At 34.3% G+C, this 27,212-nt stretch overlaps 2 protein-coding genes across 2 annotated transcripts in view; one reads left to right on the plus strand and one right to left on the minus strand.

Moving 5' to 3' along the window:
• The first annotated feature begins 2,023 nt into the window (after window positions 1–2,023).
• LOC149781498 (zinc finger BED domain-containing protein 5-like) lies at window positions 2,024–2,941 on the plus strand. Its single transcript, XM_089934974.1, has one exon. The coding sequence runs from the start codon at window positions 2,024–2,026 to the stop codon at window positions 2,939–2,941; it is 918 nt and encodes a 305-aa protein (XP_089791100.1).
• Window positions 2,942–7,068: 4,127 nt separating this feature from the next.
• The window catches only part of LOC149781499 (uncharacterized), a 314,868-nt gene continuing 294,724 nt past the window's right edge, over window positions 7,069–27,212 (minus strand). Inside the window, exons 26-28 of the mRNA XM_089934975.1 lie at window positions 24,141–24,239; window positions 18,231–18,322; window positions 7,069–8,557 (exon numbers count right to left, since the gene is read on the minus strand). Of these exons, the coding sequence (XP_089791101.1) occupies window positions 8,450–8,557; window positions 18,231–18,322; window positions 24,141–24,239 (299 nt within the window). The 3' untranslated portion in view covers window positions 7,069–8,449. The remainder of the gene's footprint in view (window positions 8,558–18,230; window positions 18,323–24,140; window positions 24,240–27,212) is intronic.

The raw sequence follows: 27,212 nt of genomic DNA on the forward strand, positions 1-27,212 counted from the left end.
TCATGGTTACATTCAGCTCTCATGCAAAAACCAAGAAATGTGGGTATCATTAATCTTCACATGGTATGCAAAGCTGGTGAATACCATCAATCAATACTGATGAGACTGAAGCACTGTAAATACAACATGAATTGGAGAATAATAATGAGCATGATAGTATGGAAACTTTATTGTAGATGTCAAAAGTCCAAAACATAGCAAGTCCTGATGATGATAATGATTTTAATCCCCAATAATCTAATTATTAATTATGCAGTCAATTTTATAGTTTTACAAATCTTTCGTACCAGATTCTCTGGTATTAGATTAAAACACCCTTGCCAGAAGTGCAATTATATAATTCAGCATCACCACATCCCATAGTAAGAAACTTTCCGAGCACAAAATTTGTAATCCTACTTAAATATTTTCAAGTTTAATCATGAATGAAACCACCTAATATGAAAATGGGAAAATAAAAAAACAGGGTTACTGTATGATCTTATTATTTCCATCTTCACGTAACATGCCAAATTAAAGTGATATTGCATTCCATGTTTGGTGTTTCAAGTTTATCATCTGTGCTTGGACAGTCATATTATTTTAAGGGTACTCTGATGAATCAAGCCCCAAACTGGCACTGATACTGATGGGTGGTTTGGGGCTCTGATCTCCTCAAGTCATAAAACTTCAGCATTTATTCCTGACAGATCTGTTCATAATGCATAAAACTGCAAAATGAGCAGATTCATTGAATGAGTTCTGAGCAATGCTAGGATTACCATTTCATAATTTGATATGCTGAACTGTCATACTGTAACAATCACATAACCATAAAAAAAACCCCTCTATACTCCAATGCACATTTGACCCATTAACCTCAGATGGCAGCCATCTGCATCTTGTCAATGTGATGTTCATCTACTAAGTCAGTGTTTTTCAACCGGCGTTCCGCGGAACCTAAGGGTTCCGTGAGCGCCAGCCAGGGGTTCCATTGGTGGCCAGTAAAAATATAAAAATAATGTCCGAAATCGCCAGGGACCAAGTCTGGCAGTACCGGAACTGTGCAGTAATTAGTCATTGTTTATTCACTTAATTACTATTTCCGTTGTTGTCCTAATGAGTGTTTAGCATTTGAATTAATTTTCATAACACTTGTTTTTGCGCGACCATGGACCAATTTATTAAGAAGAGAAAATTCGACGATGCCACAGCTGATGACCAAACTAAAACTCAGGAGCAGTCGACTGAAGCTACAGCTAGTACCGTGTCATGTGAGCCGAACGTGCCAAAAATTGATGTTGTCGATCAGAATCTTAAAGTTTGTCAGTACAGTGACAATTACTTAGCTATGGGATTCACTTGGGCAGGAGACCCAGACTGCCCCTTACCGCTCTGTGTTGTCTGCGGGGAAAAGCTTGCCAATAGTGCCATGGCACCAGCTAAATTGAAACGACACTTAACAACTAAACATCCGGATGTAGCGCACAAGAATGTGGCGTACTTCGAGAGGGCACTAAGTTTGAATAAAAAAACAAACCGCTACATTCGAGAAAAAGTTCATGATAAGTGACAAAGCTCAAGAAGCAAGTTATGCTGTCATGGAGATCGTTGCAAAGAAAATGAAATTGCATACCCTCGCCGAAACCGTAATCTTACCTGCATGCAGAGAAATTGTGAGAATTATGTTTGGCGAGAGTGCCGTATCTGACATCAATAAGATTCCACTGTCAGAAAATATGATTAGCAGACGTATTTCAGACATGTCCAGCGACATTGAAAGTCACGTTTTAGCGAAGATAAAGACACGTGGATTCTTTGCACTGCAGGTGGATGAAAGCACCGATGTCAGCGGTAAATCACAGCTTATGGGGTTCGTACATTTTATTGACAATGGAGCTATTGTTGAAGATTTTTCTGCTGTAAGGAGTTACCAGAAACAACAAAAGGACAAGACATATTTGACGTTGTCAATTCATATTTGCAGTCATGAGACTTGAACTGGAAAAACTGCGTTGGCATTTGTACGGATGACGCCCCTGCCATGACGGGAAATGTCAAAGGTTTTGTCTCGCAACAGATGAATCCAGTTATCATGGTCACGCACTGTTTCATCCACAGAGAAGCACTAGTTGCTAAAACAGTTGGAGCCGAGTTAATGTCTATGCTGGACATGGTGGTGAAAATCGTTAATTATATGAAGCTGAAACCTCTGAAATGTTGCCAGTTTGCCAAACTTTGTGAAAGCATGGAAGTGGACCATGTCACACTCATCCAACACATGGACATACGATGGCTGTCTCGCGGAAAAATTTTATCTTGTTTCTACGAGCTGAGAGAGGAGATGCTGATAGTCTGTTCTCGTGAAAACGTGAAGGATTTAGAAGAAGTACTGAGCAGCGAGTGTTGGTGTTCCAAACTAGCTTATCTAGCCGACATATTTCATGAATTGGACATTTTGAACAGTGGAATGCAAGGCAGACATGAAAATGTCTCGACTTCAACTGACAGAATAAACGCATTTCTGAAGAAATTGGTAATTTGGAAGAAGCATGCATCTGCTGGAAATTTGGAAATGTTTCCCAGTGTTATTCCAAAAAATTACCAAGAAATTCTTCCACTGATTGTGACCCATTTGGATGCTCTGTTGAATAGTCTCAGCAAATATTTTCCGTCGATATCTGTTGACCAGTACAACTGGGTTAGAAACCTGTTTGTGGAATTTGAACCGTGCCAAGGACAGTTTACTTTGAAGGAAGAGGAGGAGCTCGTCAGCACTGCGAGTGACAGAACGCTGAAGGTAAATCATGCAGAGTTGAACTTGGATGCGTTTTGGTTACTAGTTGAAAACGAGTACCCGGCTATCGCTGAGAAAGCTTTGCGACTTCTGTTGCAGTTTTCAACTTCTTACATGTGCGAGTTCGGATTTTCTGCTATGACCACCATCAAACACAAGAAATGAGAACGACTTTTGTCTGTCGAAGATGAACTTCGGGTGTCTCTCTTGAACATTCGGCCACGAATTCAACTGCTTTGTAGAAATCACCAAGCACAAGTTTCTCACTGAAATGTTTGCTACTGCAAACTGATGCTAATGGGTAACAATAAAGTAACTTAGTAACTAGTATTATCGACTATTCTGGCCACACGAGCTTATTTTTGATTTGGGCTACAATTACAGTGTTACACACATACACCTGTATCAATCGGTGTTTTCTTGTGTCACTGCATGTGGTTCCACGAGCAATCTAAATGCTCCGAAGGGTTCTGTTCCAATAAAAAGGTTGAAAAACACTGTACCAAGTAACATTTATGTGGTAATTTCTCCAAAGTTTTGTAATCTATTTGAAACACTGTACAAAAATATAACACTGTAAAAAGTTCTGATACATTTATACAGTAGTAAGTAAAATATTAAATAAAAAATAGAGTTGGGTCATATTTGTCTGGACATTCAAAATTGGGAGATAAACTGAATTTGTATGGCCATTCAGTGGGCTGTTAATGGACTATAAAACCTGCTGGAATATTATACAGTGACAGATCTGGCCTAAAAGTTATTTTGCTGATTGGTTCATGTTTTGAAGGAACAAATATAGGTTATGTGTGTATATAGTACATCACTCTCATCAAACAATGGTTTCATCATATGCATTTCCATCTACTGGTATCATCAGTTGCCACAATAGTAAATTGAGCACTACAGTAATTTCATTACTCTGCAATGTTGTATTCAACCAAAAGGTATCATCTTCATACATCAACCATTCATTGCTAGATGTACTGTACACATACTGTTCATTCATCTGAGCATAATCAAGAAATAATTGATTCATCATGTGAAATCCATTACAAATGTTAAAGAAGAAATCCCCATTATGAAATTAGCTTTCAAGACAGGGATTATTCATATGCTGACATGGCAGATGGATCACATTTTCAATTTTGAAAGTGGTTTTTACCAGAACAATGTGAAGTGTCAACCAAAATTCTGAAAGCATTTTTATAAATCAACGAGATATCATGGATATGATACATGTTGATATTAGCACACCATCTCATTCTAATAAATAAATGAAACCAAAACCGATGGAAAATAAAAAGCAGAACAGAGAATAGAAAAAATATAAGTAAAGTATTGGATTTGTGTTCCACAGTATTATAGCATTATGACTTTAATGAAACAATCTTGAAATTAAAATGCTGATGGCAGAAAGGGTTGGTGGTTGTTTTGTGATATAACGCCATTTTTCAGCACATGATATATATATATATATATATATATATATATATATATATATATATATATATATATATATATAGTTCAATATAACTGGTGGAGGAAGAACCCAGGCTAATCCATATAAGAACCACCAATCCATGATAAGCTATGGGCAAACTTTTTCACATACCCACAATGACTGAGCCCATGACTCGAACACCATGCAGAGGTGATGTGGCAGTGATAGGTAAAGGTGAGTGCTTTAGACCACTGAGCCACCCAGTGCCCCTGACAAAAAAGGGAACCTTCTAGCTGCATTCTAGAAAAAGTTAAATTTTGGGGGAAATTCTCCCCTCCCTCCAAAAACACCCAACCTAAAACAAAACAAAAACCCTACCACCTACCAATTGTCTGAACTACAACACATATAAAAAATAGTGGTTGATTTTTGGGTGCAACTTTTTAAAACCAGGTGTGCATTCTGCAACAGGCCATATAGCTGTGTAACTGCATCCTAAAACTGGAGTTACAGTGAAATTTCCATGAAATAACCCCTCTATAACCTGACGACTCTTCAAACTGGCCAGATATTTTGGTACCAACAAAGCCATTTCAGTACTAATTGATTCTCACTGGCTAACTCTATACAATGGCCAAACATTAAGTGCATACTGCTATGGTTCTTGGTTCTTATAGTCTCTATCTAGTTTATGGAAGTTTCACAGCACTTAAGTTTTCAGCAATTGCTTTATGTGTAACAACCAAAATCAAAACTTGATATCAAGGTATCTTATTTTCCTCTTTCAAATCCAAGACTCTGAACAACTTCATAAAGCAGTACTTCACAAATAACAAGATGCTGGTTGTGGCCTGCATGTCGAGTCTATCTGTGAGCTTCAATAACCAGGGCATTTATTTCGGCCAAAAAAGTTAAGTGCATAGTGCAGCTGTATGCCAAATCTAAAGAGGGTGGGATCTAGTGGTACCGATATACAAATAAAAAACTGTAACACTGAGGTTAATTTTGGGTGTTGATAGGCATACATGTAGGTGGATGGCAAAGTGGTAATTATATTGAGCTTTGGCTACTGCCAATAAGGGTTCTATACAAATCTCCTCAACAATGATTCCTGGCAATGGCTAAAACACCAACAAAACTGATCCTTCTCTTTCAAGAGGTCCAACAAAAGATGCTATCTCCCTAATCTATCAATTAATCTGTTGTCACTTTTTTGGTCTGATCAGTACAAAACAACTGCCTTGGTTGGTTGGAGGTGGAACTGGAGTCCTCTCAGCCAATCTTTTTTATGATGAAACTTCAGGAACACTGATTCTTTAGCATTTAAAACTATTTCCTCAAGATATGTACAATTTTATTCTCTGTTAGTTATCTATATATTCCTTTACAATTATTAAAACATCTAAAAGTGAATGAACAAAGAAACAATAAATATAAATAAAACAATACATGTAGAGGAAGTAGGTGGTAAAATAAGTAACTTCATCTATCTAGATCACTTCAAAAGCAGTCAAAACTATCACTTATGCCACAAGCTATATTCCTGTAAAAAACAACAACAAAGGAAGTCCATCAAAACCATGACACTGGACAACAGTCCATTGATCTCAGAACACCATCACTAACAATAACATTTTATGAAGATTATCAATGAGACCTCATTGAAGTGTGAAAGCTACTATTGGTTTGAGTCAGCTCTGGATCAAAAACTTGAAAAACTAACCTGCAAATGCAGATGTGTGTAATGTAAGGATGCACCTGAAAACCTCTGAACCTATCTTTATGAAACTGTTAATATTTTTGACATTTAAAACAATACAAGTACCTTTCTTTCATTTTTGACCGAAAACTAATTATATGCTTCCATGGAAACTATGATTCCATCAGTTGTTTTATCAGAATACTAATATTCTAAATGAGGAAAAACTGACCTGCTTCTAATTCAAACCTGATATAACTGCTTTTTTCCAATTTGATACAAGAATAAACAATGAAACACCCCTGAAACTAAAAGCCCTTGGGACCAACTTTAATTTTCCATTTTTGAGAAATTTTGGGTTTGCTGAGGGTATTGCACATGAACAAATTTCGTGTTAAATACACATGATGTACAAGCACATGACAGATACCAGGTTTAATATTTAACATGAAATCAATTATTAACAATTTATCCTACAAGTTTGCCCCATTTAATGTGTCAAGATTTTAAATTATCATAGTGTTGACTCTTACTTGTCAATGTGTGGGTCAAATTTTTGATTGTACCTTGCATGCTCTCAAAGACATTCCCAGGTTACTTACTCTCTGACAAGTCTACAACAGTATCTACTAAAACAAAAATGATCTGGCCCAGTGTGTCAGGTGTGTGCTTTAACTACTGCATGACTACTGGACCATACACTTCAATGTTATATAGGAATGTACAGCAAAAATACATTTCCAAGTTTCAAATGAGTTATGGCTTTATCTGTTTTTGTTTTACCCAAAAAGTGTCCTAATGAAATTTTGGGCTGAAAATTGTTTTGGTTTTCAGAAAAGAGGGGTTTTGGTTAACTGGGAAAAAATGATGGCATTAGATAGGGAAAAAACTGATCCATGCAGAGCCAAGTACTGATGTCAATATCATCATTTAATTTTGTTACCAGTAAAATTATGTTTAGAACATGACTGAATGTAGCCCAGAAACTGAACAACTTGTGAATGGTAATATAAATGGTTCAATCAGAATTGGTCCAGGTTATATTAGGTTCAAAGCAAATTATCAATACAAGATTTTCATGCATTTGCAAGGGGACTGGGTGGGTGGGTGGGTGGAGGAGGGCAGTTTTCATCAATTTTAGATGGGATTCACACATTTGTATTTTCACAAGAAAACTCTAAATAAATGGTTGCCCTTGTACTGACTTTATTTGGCTTTCATATCTATCAACACCCTCACCCATCTCTTTTCTCCATCAAAGGTGAATATTACTGAAAATTATTAGCAACAATTGGTTGTTATGATATATACCCTGCACTAGCAGATCAGGGTCTATGTTGTTTGCTCCATTTATTAACCTTAACGTGTACAGACCCATATATGCTGGCACATTGTGATGACAGCTCTGGGTTTATGCATGTTGATCTGACTTCAATGTGAATACAGTAATTATTTCATCCTAACACCTATTAAAATATGAAAACTGAATATCAATCCTGCATCATTTCTTTTTCTAATAATAAATGGGGATTAAGAATAATAAAATAAAAAATTACTAAAACCAATCTACCTTAGAACAAGAACTAAAGAATTATATGTATTGTCTTTTATACATTCTCTAATCAAACTTGGCCAAAAGACAACAACATGAATAGAACATAGATGAATAACACACTACATACATTTTATAACGATGCAACAATACTTGTATAAAAATATAGATGGTAAAGCTGCTTCAAAGAACTTGAATCATTATCTGTCAACTGACAAAATAATTAGTATTTTGAACAAATTTGCAGAAAACAACTTTAAATATTTGTATACATTTAAGACAGGACAGCTATTAAATATAACACGACACTAACAAAGATGTTAGAGCAATGAAGTTGTGAAAGCTCTTTTGGATATGGGGTTAAAATGAATGAATGCACCCCTAGATACTAGAGCTGTAATGTTGCAGTGTTACTGATGGGAATAATAACATTTTAATGACCATATACTATATAACTGCTGCAGCATGAAAATGTTTGAATTTGCAGACGTTTATTTATTTTAAATTCTGGTCTAAATTTCTGTCTTATAATGTTTTTTAGACAGTGAAATACATTCATGATCTAAATAATAACTTCAGAAATTAAAATGCTTAAGGCAGCCATTGAGTCCATTTTCCCCTCTTGAAATGATCAGTGTGCAATAAACATGATAAATTAAGTTTCTAATCTGTTTAGTAGAAACTGACAATGTACAGTTATAAAATTTCTGATAAAATTACACATTTTACCGATTTTATTCGCACAAATTTTAACTTAAAGTTGATTAACTCTCATTCTGTAATCAGTCTTAAAAAAAGTTCATTTCTGCCCACACTTACCCATACAAATTCTGTAACCAGTAATAGACACATGCAACATATGTGCAAAATATTTACAATATTTTAATTTCTGTCCACATTTACACAACAAAAACACATTTCTGTAACCAGCAATAGATACACATAGCATACGTATGCAGTATTTACAACTAAGTACTTTCACTTAAATTCATGCTGTGAGAGGGAGACTGCCATTTCTGGTGGAGGCAACTTCTTGGTGAATCCATCTTTTCCATTCAGCCAGTAGGTTGTCATTGTGCCCTTACCCTGCAGAAAGCAAACCATTGCATCATTTGAGTCTACTTGATCATATCATTTTAATAATAATTTTAGAATTAAATATTTCAAGGAGGAAGTAATTTAGCCCTCTTAATATAATTAGCTAATTAGCTACTCAATCTGTTGTTTTGACAACTTGTATTAAATCCCCGAGGTATCCAATGTGCAGAAAGAAGTCAGTTTATGGTTGAAAATAAGCCCCAAAACTTTGGTTTCCTCGATAAGAGGAATAGGATAACTGTCAAGATATAGTTTTGTTACAGCATGAAGGTGATGTAATCAGCAGAAGCACATACCAGCAATTTTAGATTTTAAAAAATTTGAACTCGAACCCGTTTTCTTCTGCTATTTCTTATCACTATTTAAGGTTATCTGAAGTTGCCATTCAACAGTATGCAAATTCTTGCTTTAAAGCAGATCAAAAAGTAATAAACATACGATGAATAGTCAGTTCCTGGGTTAAGGCATTTAACTATGCTTTTAATTTAGATTCTGACTTTGGTGACTGACAATGAGCTGGAGAGCATTACGCCCATGTTTTGAGGATAGTATTGGGAAAGGGTGGTGCCAGCTTTAACTCAGAACTTTCTCTCTTCTTCAAGCAGATGATGCTTTAATGTCTGAAAAGAATTTCCTGAAATTGAAGGTAAGACTACTGCTTCTTTCTTAAACTGCTAGGTGATGAAACCAACTTTGATATTCTCAAGCAACAAGAGTTCTTAATTAGCAACTGTGGCAGCCATACTGGATGTAAGATTATCACAATTTTCATTTAGGAAAAATTAGACACTGTTAGAAGACTTTCATTATACACCAGGTGTGGATCCCATTTTTTAAACCAGAAAATACCAAACAAATGAATCTCTATTTCTTAAACTTTAAGAAAATCGCAATCAAAATTGGCAAATGAACTACTGATATATCGCTTGTGTTATGGTCGAAAATGGTAGATAGGACCTGGAAATTTTAATGAACATTTTGAAATTATTATCTTTTAATTAGAAGTCATAAAATTGGTTACATTTTCTTTCCAAACAACATTCATAGTACACCATAATTAAAGATATTCAAGGAAATTTTGATCAATGAAACTGTCACTTACACCTAGTATAAGCTGTACATTAATATTTAAATGCCAATTACATAATTTTTATGAAATGAAATTTGTGTTTTAATTCTATATTTTACTTCTTCTTAAGTATAATCATCATAAATGCAATGTGTATTTAAATGTAAAATGTTGCAATCTAAGGTAAGAACTATGTCCACAAGTGTTTCTCTGAGAACCTAATTAAGTGCCGACTGTGTTTTGGTAACTGACTTGTGGAATTATTTGTCGCAACTTGTGGAAGTATTTGTCATATTACTGCACTGAATTAAAAGCTGGCCTCCTTGGTATTATCATGTTATTGCATTTTTGGAATCAAATAGGCATGCAAACCCTACATACTTAAAATCTAGCAGCTACAGTCATATGTCGGGTGAACTCTTTTCAGCTGATCAATCGAACACTGTTACAAATGTTATCGTGCATGTAACATTATTAAACTACCTTAAATTAACTGACTTGTTTATAACTGTGTTCAAAGATATCAAGGCAACCGTGCAAAATGAATACTTCATAAAATAAAGAGCTTGATTTCACAGATATGGACCTTATAATGTGGGCAAACAAGTTTCAGAGATTTCCTGAACTGGCAATTATAGATATCCTCAAGGATGACAAGAAGTTTCACTATTACTTCCACTGAAATCATGACATCGATACTGTACTAATTAAAGAATACAAAACTTGAGTTTCGACAGATGATTATCTCATGAAAAAATGTCATTAGTTTTTGAAGAAAAAAGAATATTGTTTGGCGGTGTATCAACAGTGGGTCTAGTTCCCTGCTACTTTGACTCTGACTTGGCACTATACAATTTAACACCACTCTGAGAATCAGACTAATCAACAAAACAAAAAGCAGTGATGTAATTCACATATTTTTACATAATGCATGATGGTTGTTGAAACCAGCTGAAATGATCTTTTCACATCTTGGATATTTTGAAAATAATTGTTATTTATACAGAATAACGAACAACTTCATTAGAAAAAGTGCATATTAACAATTATTATCAACGGGATTGCAATATGAGGATTCAGTCATTAAACAGCACAGTTCCCTAACCCTCCCTGCGGTTTTCTAAATGTCTAAGCCGATTTTTGCAATTTTTGGAGGTCACTCAGTAACTATGTTTGAGGACCCTGTAGAGCGTGAGTTACTGAAGGAGAGATGTAACTAGCAATAAGATTTTCAGTACATATTGTGGAAGCCACATTTGAGGTCAGATCAGAAACTATATTTGTTTAGGACCAACAAGATATCATAATTAGACTTCTGCTGAATACTTCATGTCGCGATGACTTTCAAATTAGGAGAAATAGCAATAACAAGATTTTCAAGATAGCTGTCATAATGGTCTCAGTGGATATCAGATCAGTTCCAAATGCATTAAGTACCAACTAGACATCACATAAAGTCTGATGAAAACCAAATATTGATATGACTTTCCATCTAGCAAGAGTAGAGAACAGATTTTCAAAATGGCTACTGCAGTGGACATATTGGATGTCAGATTGGCATCATTTTCATTCTGGACCAGTAAGGCATCATAAGAAGCCTTCTGGTAAAACTTTATGTAGATCTGACCATCCATTCAGATGGAGAAGCAATAACAAGATTCTCTGGTGGCCATACTGGATGTCTAAGCAGAATCATATTCACTTAGGCCTAAACTGACATCATAAGAAGTAGTGATTACAAGATTTTCAAGATGACTGCCCTGATGTCCATAATGGCAATCAGGCTGGCATGGTTTCATTTCAGATTTACTACTAGACATCATGAGAAGTAGTAGTGCTACTGTATTTGCCAGCCTATAAATCGATAATTTCTTTACCAGGAAGTCTGGGTTTCATCGTATACTCTAAATCAACTTGTCTATGGATTATGTCAATTAAATGTCATGTAATTTTTTGTATGTAAGAGAAAATAATAATTTTTGTTTAAAGAACAAATATAATGTGTAACAAAATTATTATCATTTTGGGAAAGAGGTCATTTAAAAAAAAATATAGGACCCAACACTGAGAAGATTTTAAAATATTTACATGATCATCAGAATTAAATTCATATGCATCTGATGTAATTGCGCTAAAGCAGCATAAACTATTAATATATGTTTAAATTTGATTGTATGTATGTGTATTTGAATAGACAAGATAGAAAACAAATAACCATGACAAAGACATAGGTATTCCATTATATTTTACTTTTGCAATTTGTGATCAAAATAAAATATGCCCTGATTTGAGAGAGAGGTTTCATGACGATTGTAATCTGTCCTGTTCAGTCATCTGACAATTGTGATCTTACTCGTGTATAAAAGCAATATTATATTCCATTATCAATTAATACCTCTGAACAAACAATTCCTTCTAGTTTTAATTATGATATACTTATTCCAAGAACAAGGCTTTGCAGTGTTATTTACATGCTAATTAAATATGCTACAGCTTTGACCAGGTCATCAGGGTCTGACAATAAGTTTTTTAAGTAGGAAGCTCGCAGGACTTCCTGCTTTTGAAAACTGGTGGTCCTTCTGACTGATTGTAGGTCCTTGTTGTTTACGGTTATCCTTACTGAAACAAAATGTGTAATCTATACAACAAAACAGAGCACACATACAAGGTTTCCATTAAATTCATCAACAGAATATATGCATTGTTTTGGTAATGCTGATAAATATTGTGTATTATTAATTATCATCATCATAATCATCATCGCACTATCGTTTCCCATTGCAACAATCTTTTTCATCCACTCATTCCCACATCTCTTTGACATAAAGCCTGCAAAACAATGAATGATAGTTTAATTGTCTACCTTGGGTACATTTTTTATACCAGTAAAGTGTGTTTAAACCTAAGACGAAATACAAAATTATTGAATTAACAAAATTAAATAAACTAGAACTGATCTAAAGTTAAATTGGTGGCTTAAGAGTTTACAATATTATAAATGGAATGAATTTAAATTTAAATTTCTGGTTTAATAGTTTAAATTCAATAGTATAAAATGAAAGGTAATATCATTTACCTTGCACTTAAATGAACATATACAATTTCTGCCTCTTTCTTAGATGTACCAGTGAAGCCATCACTCAAACAACTATCAAAAACTGACTGGAGGAAATGATATGGTTCTGTTCTGACTCCACCAGTATCAGAAATAGCACTGATAAATTTCTGATGATATTTGTCCATCAGATAGGTACTGCCTATTTCCAAACCTTGTTCAACTCGCATAATTTCACAGTCAGTATAAGGGTGTCCGTATTTTGTGACAAAATGAGCATTTCTAAACAGGACATGTAGTTTTTCAAAGGCTGTCTTCTTCAACAACATTACAGACTTCTCACCTTCAGAAGAACCAGGGGCTGCCTTCACAGCTTTGTCTCTTAACCTTTTACTTTTGTGGCTCTCTGACGAGTCATGGGTTCTGACTGTACTAATTTTAAAGTTTTTGCAGCCAACTACAAATGTTGCCATGTATGATATGCAGAACAAACTGTAACGTTCATCTCATCCTTCTTCTTGCTGTGGGTTACCCATGAAAATTCCTGTTTCCAGGTACATCTCTCCCTTGATAACTTGTGCACAACGGGGTCCAGAAACATAGACCGCACTATAAGTGAGGCGCGAGTTACCAAGGGACCTCCGAAAATTGATTTTTTTTTATAGGGAAATGGGCTGTTTATTGACTGAATCCTCATTTTACAATCACATTGATAATAATTTTTAACAACACGTTTCTTCTAATGAAGTTGTTCATTATTCTATTTAAATAACATTTATTTCGAAATGTCCAACATATGAAATATTGTTCCAACTGGTTTCAACAACCATCATGTGTACATGAAAAATCGATGTATTACGTCACTGCTTTTTGTTTTCTTGATGAGTCTGGTTCCCAAATGGTGTTTAATATTATCCTGCCAAATCGAGAGTCCACAAAGCAGGGAACTAGACTAACTGTTGATACACCACCAAACAGGATTCCCTTTTTTTAAAAACAAGCGACATTTTGTATTGTTCAATTAGTACAATATTGATGTCATGATTTCATTGAAAGTAATAATGAAAATTCTTATCATCCTTGAGGATATCTGTAAGTGCCAGTTCAAGAATTCTCTGAAACACACTTGCCCACAATGGTCCGTATCCATGAAATCAAGCTCTTTATTTTATGAAGTATTCATTTTTATTGGCTGCCTTATCTTTGATCACAGTTATGAAAGAGTCGGTTAATTTATGGCAGTTTATGTTACATACACAATAACATTTATAATGTTCGATTAATCAAATGAAGTGAGTTCACCTGACATATGACCGGGGCCATTAGATTTTAAGTTTGTAGGATTTTCATGCCTTTTAACTTTTCTTTTATTCCACCTCCTTTATTCGATACAAAAGACATAATTAACTTGATTTTGAATACAAAGGAAGCCAGCTTTTAATTCAGTGCAACAATACAACAAATACTTCCAGAAGTCAGTTATCAAAACACGGTTGGCACTTAATTAGGTTCTCAGAGAAACGCTTGTGGACATAGATGTTACAGTCGATTGACGCATTTTATGTTTAATTACATGAGGTAATATTGCATTTATGACGATTACACTTAAAAGGAGCTAAAAGATAGAACTAGAACACAAATTTCAGTTGATAAAAAAATTATTTAATTTGTATTTATTTATTAAAGTACTGCCTCCATTTGGAGTAAGTGACATTTTCACTGATCAAAATTTCATTTAAAATAGCATTAAGAAAGACTGAAATCCTTCTCCCCTAGATCAGAGCATATTTTTTTATGATGGGATGGAATACCTATGCCTCTCTCTCTCTCTGGAATAACATACAATGATACCATAAATATTAATAAAACTGGAAGTTAATGGTGAAAAATATGAAGCCAAGGTCTTGATATGGCTTTGTTTTATATGCTCTGCATCAACTTGTATATGGATGGAGAGAATTGTTTATTAAATTAGTGAATTTGAATGAGCTCCACTTCAACTTAGCAAAGTTGTCACAGTTCAATGAACTCCAAGACTGTAGAGAGTCTGTAGTTTTTGACAAATTGACTACTCCCATTCAGAAAAATCTCACCAATTCACATGATCTGCTCATAAGCTGCACATGAGAACCATGTTAGAAATGTATGCAAATTGGGTAGATTTTGCAAGCTCATAAGTGCAGTTTGTTAGATCTTATGAAACAAGGAAAAACTAACCCGATTTTCACATGTGCAGATTTTGCTCACGTGAAAATTTAAATTTTCACATGAGAAAGTAGAACTTAGAAAACATTCTTTTTCATTACATATAACCATGTTTGAAAATAAGGCAGAGTTCTAGTTTCTCATGGGAGTTATCACGTGAGAAACTTGAACTTTGATTTTGATTAAACACTTATTACAAATGTATTCAAAGTTGGATTTTTATTACAAATGTATTCAAAGTTGGATTTTCTCATGCGAGTTATCACATGAGCAATACGGACTTAAATATTTTGTGCGAATGTTGAATGTTGAGCATCCCGATTATTGTCAAATAGACATCATTTCTATTTTGCACTTGTTGCTGCTTTGTTTTTTAATTTTAAAACATCTGTCACTTTATTTTCTCACAGTGAGTTTTAGTCTTATTTTGACCCAACAGTCTCCTTGTATTTGAACATATTAAGGTTCATTTCACTGTTCATAAAACGAAACAATTCAGCATTAAGGTCTTGTATGACCAGACTACCCATTAAACTTTAACAGCTGTAAAAGAAAAGAGTTAATACCTTGCAAAACTGTTCATGGTTGATGTTTAATTCAGTAATCCATAAAAAGGTGAAATGTTTCTCTCCCAAAAATATGCAGTTTACAAATATGAAAAGGAAATAATCCAAAATGAATGCTACATAAAATAAATATATGATGCAATCCCTTTATTCAGAACCAAACTTCTCAAACTCCACTATAAAATTGTAAAAGAAATACATAGCCACATAGCTGAAAAAAATACACACTGATGCGCAGTCCTTACGGCTTAATAAACTCTCAAGTCCTTTTCTAAAAGATTTGGAGAACTACATACATTACGTTGTTTTCTCCCATGCCTAACATTTGCACAAAAGTCAATAAAATATTATACTGACTGAATTGTGTAATTTGACTTATTAGTCTTTCTTCAGTGACTATATTATATGGCAATGCGAATCAAGCTTCTCTATTAGCTGTCAGTGGATTCACTATTGCTAAAACTAGATCATCATTGCCATTGAACAACATGTACTGTACATAAAATTTAATAAATCCGTAAAAAACTGCCTAATTCTGTTGTGTTTGATGTGTAGCTGTTTTGCACTCTTTTGCACATGTATATTCTTGGCAATGGAAAATCTTATTTGCATCCTTCTAAACATGGTAACCATGTTTTTTTTAAAGATAAATTTTCAAGTCATTTCCAGGATGAAATCAATTATTTCAAGGTTCACATATGACCATTACTGAATGGATTCAAGAACATTTTAGCTTATAAAACATCAACTTTTTAAAATCAGATGTTTCTATTGCAAGACTGCCAAAACAACTAAGTCAGAAAAGATGATCATGCACTAAACCAGAAATTGTATCACAAGAAACAAGTCTGACCACTTTATATTCCTTTAAATTGGCATGTAGAGTCATTTCAATGTACAGAATAAAAGCTCTAACTTTACTTGGCTGACCTGCATTACGTCGGTACGAGGAAACAACATAATGAACATAAATTACTTTTGTTTTCTTTCAAACATTTATTTTTAAACAGACCAGAATAATCAGTTGTAAATTAAGATAACAGTCTATGTGCATGTTATACAAAATAAACATTTCCTATCACAGTATGAATCAAAAAATAAATAGAAAGTATTAGAATCCTTTCTTGTAAAGAAAAAGTTTAAACCCTGCATTAATCTGTGCCAGTAAAACCCCGAACAAGATTTTTCAAACAACCTAAGCTCATTAAAATGATCTGGTTACAACCCATGATTTAAAATATCATTTACAAATTGGATGATAAACTTTGGTCAAAAAGACCTTCAAAATTATATGCTACTGAATAAGGACTGGTGTTTCTATATAATCAACATATGTCTGCTTCTATTTCAATAAACCAGTCCCAAAACATGTATTTATACTAACATGAGTTCATATCATTTTGTCCCATTCAATACAAGGGACAACAACCTCCCATTTCTCCTATGACCTAAGTAAGATTTGAAACCAATGCTTCAAGCTATAGTACAAGTCACATGGGTCAGGTATGCAAATTTACTCATTTTAAATAAATGTAAATTGTTCTTTTAAAATTTAATCCTAATTTTCTTTAACCAAAGTTGATTCAATCCTGATTATTGAATGTTCTGCACCTTTACCGTCACCAAGAACCAGATGAAAATTATCTATCGCTATGGATTTTTACAATGGTGGCCATGTACTCAACTTGGGTCAAAATAAGAGTGCGTCAAGTGGAATCATCACAATTAAGGGTAGTACGAATTGGTTTATCAATATGAGTAACTTTTATTGTGATATCACATAGCGTGACATTCAATCCGGATTGTACTGGATCACACCTTTGGGTTCATTTCGTCCAAAATGTCTACGTACTTTAACTTTGATTTTGCCATATGCACCTCTCGGGGCCTCTACATAATGACATTCCAAAGGAATATAGGTGTATAAGAATCCAAATTAGAGTCTTTTCTACATAAAATTGTTTGGCAAGCCTACCCTCCCCACCTCAACCGATGTCGTTGAGTAGAATAACTGACTTTCTTCTAAAATAATAAATCTCCGTTTACGTGATCACATGTTAATATTTGGTAATGATTTATTTGGATGTTGCTAACTGAATGTGATTTAATTATGCAGACAAAACTTTTGTCAAGAGGACAAAATACCTACTTCGCAAAGAAAGCAATAAATGTCTTGTCACTTGATTTTTTGGTCTTTGTCTGGTATTCTGTTTTGTTCCAGGTTAAGTTCTGTGTGTGTGTGTGTTAATGCAAAAAATCTATTTTTAGCCTATGCTAACCCTGTTATGATCTTGACAATTATGTCTGGTTGTAATCATCAAAGAGAAGAACTCGACAGATGTTGGAAGCTCAAAACTCTATCATAACATTGTTACACCCATTTCCTGTAAACATCGGCTTTTATTGACAATGATATAATATTAATCTTACTGTTACATGTACTTTAGTCAACACTTAGTAATGGAAACTTGATATTGGGAGACACGTATCAACAAAAGAGATAATCTAATTACTTATCTTATGTCATGATATGAATAATTATTGGTTCTGGATACATTTGAAGAAAAAAAAGTGTCTGCTTGTGAGGGGAACATTTTACATTTTTGTACTGATATGCTGGCCACTGGTCATGTTAGAGGGGTGGCCATTCTTGAGGGGAATACAAATTAGTCGGTGCCAAGGGATTCTGGCCAAAAGAAGTGGATGGCCGTTAGTTATAAGAGGGCCATTCAAGAAGGGGACTAATGTATCTTGTAAAGGAAATACCTTGACTTCTCTCACTCCTCTACAGTCCAGGTGGTAACCTCCCAATTTAAAAAGGATCTTTGCAGTATGCTCACTCATATGGATTCTAAGGGCTGAAAATACAAAACTGGAGTTCAAAAAACAAATTTTTCATCAGCCAGTGGCTTTAATTAGTAGCCAGTTTGAATATAATCTGCAACTCAAGAAGACATATTTTTAAACTGTCTAGTATCATTATGTGTGTACTATGAGGAAATATGAACTCTAGGAAAGGAATTTACACTCTATCAAGATGGGTTCCTGTTAAATGTTGGCCAGTCGTTATGGGATTTTGGGTCTTAGAAACACAACACCCCCAACATTAGAGTGAAGAACTTCACTTATCAGTGATGCATCCATGACTTTCGTTTTCTATATTTAGTTATTACTTGAAATTACTGCATTGCTACAATTTTTCCTGGAAATATTCTAAGGTCAAAGATGAATGTTCCCCTCTCCATTTAATACAATTAGTAACTGGAGGTCTACAATAAAAAATACCCCCCCCCCCCTTCCAGCCTGATAGCTCAAGTTACTTCCACCTATCAGAATATTACTATTACCTTTCTTTGAATACAACCATAAATAAAAGATCAGAGAATGGAGGAAGGAGGGAATTGCAATAACAGCAATTCAATATTACTTAACTAAAATGAGACTCCTCCACTACATTTAAACAGCTACCTATTATTGCAATGCTGTATCTGCCAGCTCTCGGGGAGGCTAAAGGCCTGAGATAATCTGTGAAAGTGAAATATGCTACAGTTGTCAGTAGAGTTCTCTACTACTGGCTTGATGATAGCTTGTGAACTTGTTTAAGGTTCACATAACTTTGCTCACTGTGTAAATGACCTTTAATGCAACACTTTTTGAAGATAAAAAGACAAGAATGTGGAGGAGATTGCTAGAATGCAGCATTCATTACATCATCTAGAAAGAATTAAAAAATGAAGTAATAACTCGTAAGTCATGGGTTTTGACTTTCAGTGACAGAATGTTAAAGTTTAATATTCACCTCAAGATGGTGGTCACTGAATATCAAAGGTACCTTTGAGAGAAACAAAAAGAATTCTGTTCCTTTCTTTTCTCTTTTGATTTTGACAGACAGAAATGTAAAGATCTAACTTGGCAAAAGAGTCTATATCAACTTGTTAAACCAGTCTTGAAGCATACTTCTGGGCTTTTAAATGCACCTTTTCCCCATCTTGACAACAGCAGTATATTATATTTTGTTACACCTTACTGTAAACTGGCCCAACTTACAGAAAAAACGACTGCCTTACTGAAGTCTTGCTAGGGTTGACAGGTTTACAGAAAAAAATCGACTGCCTTACTGAGGTCTTGCTAGGGCTGACAGGTCTACAGAAAAAATCAACTGCCTTACTGAGGTCTTGCTAGGGTTGACAGGTCTACAGAAAAAAAAATGACTGCCTTACTGAAGTCTTGCTAGGGTTGACAGGTCTGATGCTAGCGAGAGGAAGAAGACAACTATTTTAAGTGTCAAGTTCTCAAAGGAAGCTTCACTCAAGATTTAACAAGGAGGTTTAAATTATGAATAAGGAACACTGAACGAACAAAGAGTAAGAGACTAGTTTCTGGAGCTCAATGTGCTTTTAATGTTTTGAGAGATGTGGTTTTGAACCTATTGTGAAACCCAGAGAATTTAAAAATATTGAAGAGGACTTCTCTATAATCCTTAAATGTTTTAAACTGAGCACTCCTTATCCCTGAAGAGAAAAAAAGAAAGTTTGCAGCTTCAGTTCAACAAGGGCTGATATGATCAATGCACTTACTGCTGCATCATTTGCAGAATATTCTCCACAAGATCTTACATCCTGTCAGATGACTGATTTCTACTTTGAATGTTGCATTTGGTAACCTTGCTCAAAAACTGATCATGGTGTATAGATCATTTTGATATGAGCCAATTGTGAAGGAGAATCTTGGAGTGTTGTGCAAGAGGGATCTCTGCTGCAACAGCAGATCCCTCGTCAGTGGTAATTTCATGGGGATGTTGATCAATCAGTCAAGGAGCAGGTTGAACCACAACTGCTGGAGCCATGCACAGGGGAATTATCAGGATTAGCTGCAACCTGGAGACTGTGACTCTGAAGAACCTGAAGAATTATTCTGAAATGGGGGCCCTGGTTGGCTGAGTGGTCTAAGGCACTTACCATTACAGATCATTCACATATTTCATCTCAGTCCTTGTGAGTTTCAGTGTTGATTCAACCAATGTGGATATGTGAGAAACTTGCCAGTGGCTTCCTGTGGGTCAGTGGTTATTCTCAGAATAAATTATGGTATATTGCTAAACATTAAACAGCCTGAGGCTCAGCATGGATCCCTCTCAAATTCTAAGCAAACTGCCCCAAAACCCAAACTAGATCTACCTTGTTGCTCTCATCATCTATAAAAAGGGGAACAAAACTATTTGCATTCTCTGTATTTCATTGGTTACCTGTAATTAACATATTTTACTAGTTAGTGCCACTAGGGCATTTCAATTCTTTTGTATATTTACTGATTACAACACATCTCTGATTCAACAGATGCATACTGGTTCTAGTATCACAGTTAAGCGTCCAAGGGGATAGTGTCTTATCATTAACCCCTGGAGGTTTTTTCATTTTTGCCTGAAAATCGAGTACGAAACACATTTTGAAAGCTATTTCTGAATACATCTGAAAACACCAAATCCCCGGTGAGCTTTCAATAACATACTGCCTAGTTGTCTTAGAAACATTGTTTTTCAAAGGCTCATCTGTCTGTTTGCAGTTCATACTGGTTTTCCTTATCTCTGAGACCAAAAAGTCTAAAATCCGGACACAAAATCGGATTCCAACCACAGGCGAATTTTGGGTAGAAAAAAGTCAGGTTGAAAAAATGAGTATTTTTTATCTGTATTTTGTAGTGCAACTAGATATTCCAGACTATTTGGTGTCATTGTAGAGCTACATCTGTCTACCTTTCTATAAAACCACCCACTTCAGTGTATCATGCATGACCATGACGCTACAGAGCTTGGCAGTAGGCTAATACCTCCTGCCCTGTTAAGTCATTGCTTGGGGTTAATGTGTTAACAAGGAATTTTTTATTATTTACAAATCGTCAAGGAATTGCTAAATTTGTAATTTATGTGCAATGTTGATGCACAAGTGATTAAATATGCAAGGAATATTCAAATTTGGTGACGTCATCAAAATGCACTGTTTAACACATTAACTCCTGGAGCTTTTTGTCATTTTCGCCTGAAAATCGAGTAGGAAACACATTTTGAAAGCTATTTCTGAATAGACTTGAAAACACCAAATCCCTGGTCATCTTTCAATAACATACTGCCTAGTTGTGTTAGAAACATTGTTTTTCAATGGCTATTTGACTCGCGCATGAGCAGAAGGGTAAAAGTTGGAGTTCTTTTTTTTATTTTTTGCTAAACGAAGCCATTATTTTCATAGAGACCACTCTTTATTCCAAATGCCCATCTATCCTACTTTTTGCAGTTCATAGCAGTTTGCCATAGATCTGAGACCAAAAAGTCTAAAATCTGTATTTTGTAGTGCAACTAGATATTCCAGATTATTTGGTATCATTTGTAGAGCTACATCTGTCTAGCTTTCTATAATACCACCCACTTTAGTGTATCATGGTCGCTACAGAGCTTGGCAGTAGGATACCACCTCCTACCCCGATAAGTCATCGCTAAGGGTTAATGTGTTAAGGTACCCAACACAATCAAAACACATTTGCTTCACTTAAGTGTTGGCTGTTAATTCCATCAATATACAGTATGTGTAGAGTGGGTCCACTGTACTGTGACATAAGGAAAATTGCTTTCAAATGACTAAATTAGTCCTTATGGAGCATTTTTAATGTTTAGACTCTTCATTTTCTCAAAAACAAGAGTCCCTCAACTACTGACTAAAATGATTTTACAGGAAAATGGGGAAAAAATAAAAAAAATAATTGAATATCGAGTAAAGGCTTTTGAAGCATTCTTACAGTCAGTTAGACAAGGATGCTACCAGTATCAAGTACCATATTTGCCAGCCTATAAGACGATACTTTTTGACCAGAAAATCGTAGCTTCGTCTTATACTCCGAATCGACTTATATATGGATATGTCATCCAAATCACTTAGCATGGAAAATAATTCAAAGAGAACAAAAAATAATGTGTAAAAATATTTCATTTTGGGGAACAGATCATGTATGAAAAAATGTAGGATCCCACATTAAGTATTTTAAACAATTACATGATCGTCAGTATTAAAAATTAACACAGATCAGATGTAATTGCGCTAAAGCAGCATGCACCAGTAATGGACGTTGTTTGTAATATATGTTGTTTAAATTTAATTAAATACGTGTTAGAATTTAAATGTTAGAAGATGAATAACCATGACAAAAACATATTCCATCACAATTTTCTTCTTGCACTTAATGATCAATTAATCCATATGCCCCATTGAGAGAGAGAGAGAGAGAGAGAGAGAGAGAGATGTCTTCACGATTGTAAATCTGTATTGTTCACTCACCTGATGACTGATTTTACTTATGTACTACCATATTCCATTATCAGTTAATACCACTAGTTAAGCAATTCCTTTTATAAATGTTTGTTTCCACTTCCACTGTTACAAGAATCACATGGCTTTGTAGTGGTATTTATATGCTAATTAAATAAGCTATGGCTGTATTCAGTCATTCTAAGATAACATCTGTCTGAGGTCAAGATTCTGCAGACCAGATCAGATTAGCGAAGCTACCAATAGGGAAATGAGGCTACCCATGGGTATTATGAACACTGTACCATATAGCTAAAGGAAATGCCAGGTGGTTACGCCCTTGCTGATGGAACCGACACCAATTTAATGTGCAGCTAGCATGAACAAAGATAAAAAACAATTGCCACCTAATTGTTGGGAATGGAGAGGTCGTTACACTTGCAAAGAAAATTAGCATGCAAAATAGCCATTCTTGCAATTTAACCTAATGGAGACTATATGGATATAACTATTGTGAATATTTAAACCACAAAGGAGTAGGGTATGTATTTTCATAGTTTAAATTTACTATTTCATTTATTAATGTTTTCTCTCTTTGACAAAAGCTTCAGCAACACAGGGGCAAAAAGTTAAAATAGAGATAAAAAAATATCACGAAGAGCTAAACTTTCTCTCCCTCATATAATGGACCATATTTTATTTTGATTACAAGGTGCAAAAAGAATAATGTGATGGAATGCATATGAATCCTTCTTTCTGTATCTCTTCCCCCCTCCAAAAAAAATGCATTTTACTATTAATGATGCAATTTCCCTATTGCTGGTAATCTGAAATAGCATACAGTGATAATTTTAATATTTATGGAACCGGAAGTTATAATATTATTCCACACAGCATTGCAAGTTTTATCCTATCTGTAACTCAATAAATTTTTGGGTCAGTGTCATTATATGTAGCTAAAATTACAAAATACATTTAAAACACTTCTTGTGAAACAAGTTAGATACTTTTAGTTACATTTAATGATCCTTCTGGTAAGGTTACTGAGTTACAGGTAGGATAAAATTCAAGATGCTGTGTGGAACGAAGTGAAAAACACAATCAGTGGTCTTGATCTGGCCTTGTCTTATACTCAGCATCGACTTATATAAGGATGAAGGAAGGAAAGTTTGCAAAATTTGCTGATTTGACTTATACTCTGCATTGACTTGTAGGTCGGCAAATACGGTACATGGTAAGAGAATGGACACTTTGGGACAAGTGGAACTGGACTTAGGGTAAATAGAGTTAAAAACATTAAGTGTGAACAGAATTCTTTGAGCACTGTATTTGTTTTCAGGTGTAAGTTTAGATAAGTATAATGGATTAATTATTGTTATCTTACCCACTGAACTAGACTCCATTCGAGATGCTGTGTTGACTGTATCTCCAAAAAGACAGTATCTTGGCATTTTCAATCCTACAACACCAGACACACATGGACCTAAAAAAAACAAAAATAAAAAATACCCTAAGGATCCCTTAGACGAATTTATAATATAAACATGTTTCATGATTAAAATGCTCAGGGACATTTCAATAAAACATACTTGGGAAACTGGTAAGGTGCTTTCAACATGGAGTAGTCACCTATATATGTAATTTAAAATTCTGTATAACTTTCATATGAACTCTTCGAATAATCAAAGTAGCCTGGGATATAATTTTAAAAAACAAACTGCTTCAATGAGTATCATCTATGTTTAACTGAATGGCCCTCAAAATTTGATGTCATAAATGTCCTGCATTAAGCTGTGCAAATTTCATGATGCTACCCGTACAGAAATTTCTCATGGATTCTGTATGGAATACTTATGGAATCCATATGGAAGAGATATGGACTGAAAAACTTATGGAATCAGACAATTTATTCCATATCAATTCCATAAGTACTTCACAGCAAGTGAAAATTCCATATGGAATAAAGTTGCAACTTTAATCCATAAGCACTTTTTTCCATATGGAAAGCAGGCTTGTGTATTATAGCATCATGGAAAATACTCTCTGAAGAATTAATAACCTAAACTATCTGATTAAAATAGAAATATTGGTGGGAGTTAGAGCACATGTATATGTCAGTGTAGCTGATGTGGAAGGATGACTATATACTCATATAAATTTGAAGAAACAGATGTATGTCAGTTTTCTTTAATTTATTTCCAAAGATGTTTAAAAACAAAGACATGACCAAAAAAGTAGGGAAAATGTAAACATGATCAGAAAATAAATATCTGGTAGTACAAGCATAGATGAATCTTTGGACTTAGAAAATTTGGTGCAAGGTGGATTTTGGGTTTGATCTAATGTTTATTTTGAAAAGTAATTTTGTTGGCTTCCTATTAAAATATGCTCTACAAAAATCATACCCTTGTGAAAATGTGACTTAAATTTCAGCAAAATCAATGAACATTTCTTGACATTCACTTAAAGGTCCTTTTTCACTTAAATTAAGGTATTTAGAGATTTTACCAAAATTTCTGAAAATATCAGTGAAATTTTGTAATTGAAATTTCACTGACTCTGCCAACATTTCTGAAAATATCAGTGGGAATTTGTGATTGAAATTTCACTGAGAGTATGTCAAAATTCTAAAAATATAGTGACATTTTGTGATTGTAATATCACTGACATTTTAGTAAAAAATTATCAATAAGATATAAAATTTATTTTTGTTTCTTGTATAATTTGATTGATTTTCAGCAGCATTTATATTCCCTGTTTCTGATAGTGTACTTGTATTGTTTATTTTGGGAACAATAACTTCTTTCCACATCTTTCTGTATTATATTTCTTTATCAAATTTTGTTATTGTTGTTGTATTTTTTTAAACTTAAACTAGATTTAACTGCCCTCAAACAAGTTTTCTTGTTTTCTGTTTTGAATCAGAATTTCGCTTTTCTCCTGACCTGAATCTGATTTTGCTCGATACGGACCCTTTTTTAATATCGTCTCCGAAACTTTTTAAATAATGCTCTATCCGGTCCCATTCCACAACGGGCTTTCTAATAAGTATTTGTTCCGTTTATTATTTAAAGGATGATATTGTAAAAAGCTTTCTGATTGGTCAAAATTTTGTACTTGCCCAATGAATCATTGCCTAACGGAAACTGACGGGAATGAGAAACATGGCGATTCGAGCGGGATACGAGTTTGAATAACCATTTGAAAAAATGTGCGGCAAAGAGAATAGCTTGAATGCAAAGTCGATGAGAGCGTAAATTAGCCAGTCTGTATGAAAACTGAATGCCAGGAGTAGCATTTTGCTTTTTGTGCCATAAACAGCTCTACAGTAGCGGCTAACATGCTAAATAGGACAAGGAATTGAACCAGGTTGATTTCGATAACTCAAAACTGATTAACTTCCAGGATGAATTTAAGGAGGACAACGTATACATCACTGGTGGGAATTCTTGCAAAATACCCACGTCTATCAAAGATCATCATATCTCTGCGGAATTTTCTTGGCCCACATGTAGAATCATCGTTCAATATCGTGAGGCATTATTGTGTATATTATCAAAATATTCTAGGTGTGTTGGAATTCAGTGTAAAATATGAGTACTTATATCATGATAAACATTTGTCAGGGCTGGTTAAGGAACAAGGACCACAACAGTATCATTGATCAAAAATCAAGCTGCAGTACAAGTAACATGGCAGGCTTTTAGAATTTCTTCTTTTCATGTTTCAAACGGATGCTTTTCTGTATTTTTGCATTATTTTCACAGTTGAATTTTTAAATGGAGATTATTTTATGTATGTTTATGTGTACACAGATGCCTGTGTATGTCAGGCTTGATACTTTGATTTTTAAAATCACTTAATTATTTAGTGCCAAGCCAGATTCTTCACATGTTGTATATACTATAAATATTGTACATAACAGATAGAAGGCCTCAAGGTAGATTAGTTCTGTAATAAAGTTACCTTCTCTAAATAAAGTCATTATTATTATTATTTTTATTATTATTATTATTATTATTATTATTATTAACTCCCATATCTCTAGCCTTGGATGTCATATAATTACATCTGTAAAAAAAAAAAATCATGCAAATTTAATATCACCTTGGTTAATAAAGTCCTGTTTAAGTCATATTCATTATTGATCTGAAACCTTCTGAAATGTATGAAAAATGTCTGAAACTTCAGTAAAATACTACATAATGATCAAAATTGTAGTGATATCTCACAAATGTTTTAGTCAAATATTTGTGAAATCACACTAGACTTTTCATTGAAATGAAAAAGACTTAAGTGATGCCATCATGGATTAGGCTTTGTATTTGAGAAAGAAAATGAGGACAAGAAAAACCTAAATCTTATTTGATAATGTCTGTCAAAATTTATGATCCATTTTAAAAATTGTGGTGAATATTCATCACTGATTCCCAATAAAGTTTAAGAATCATTAGGC

This window comes from Sinohyriopsis cumingii, chromosome 15 (assembly GCF_028554795.1).
Source record: "Sinohyriopsis cumingii isolate HCF-2022 chromosome 15, ASM2855479v2, whole genome shotgun sequence".
In the NCBI taxonomy this organism is placed as follows: Eukaryota; Metazoa; Mollusca; class Bivalvia; order Unionida; family Unionidae; genus Sinohyriopsis; species Sinohyriopsis cumingii.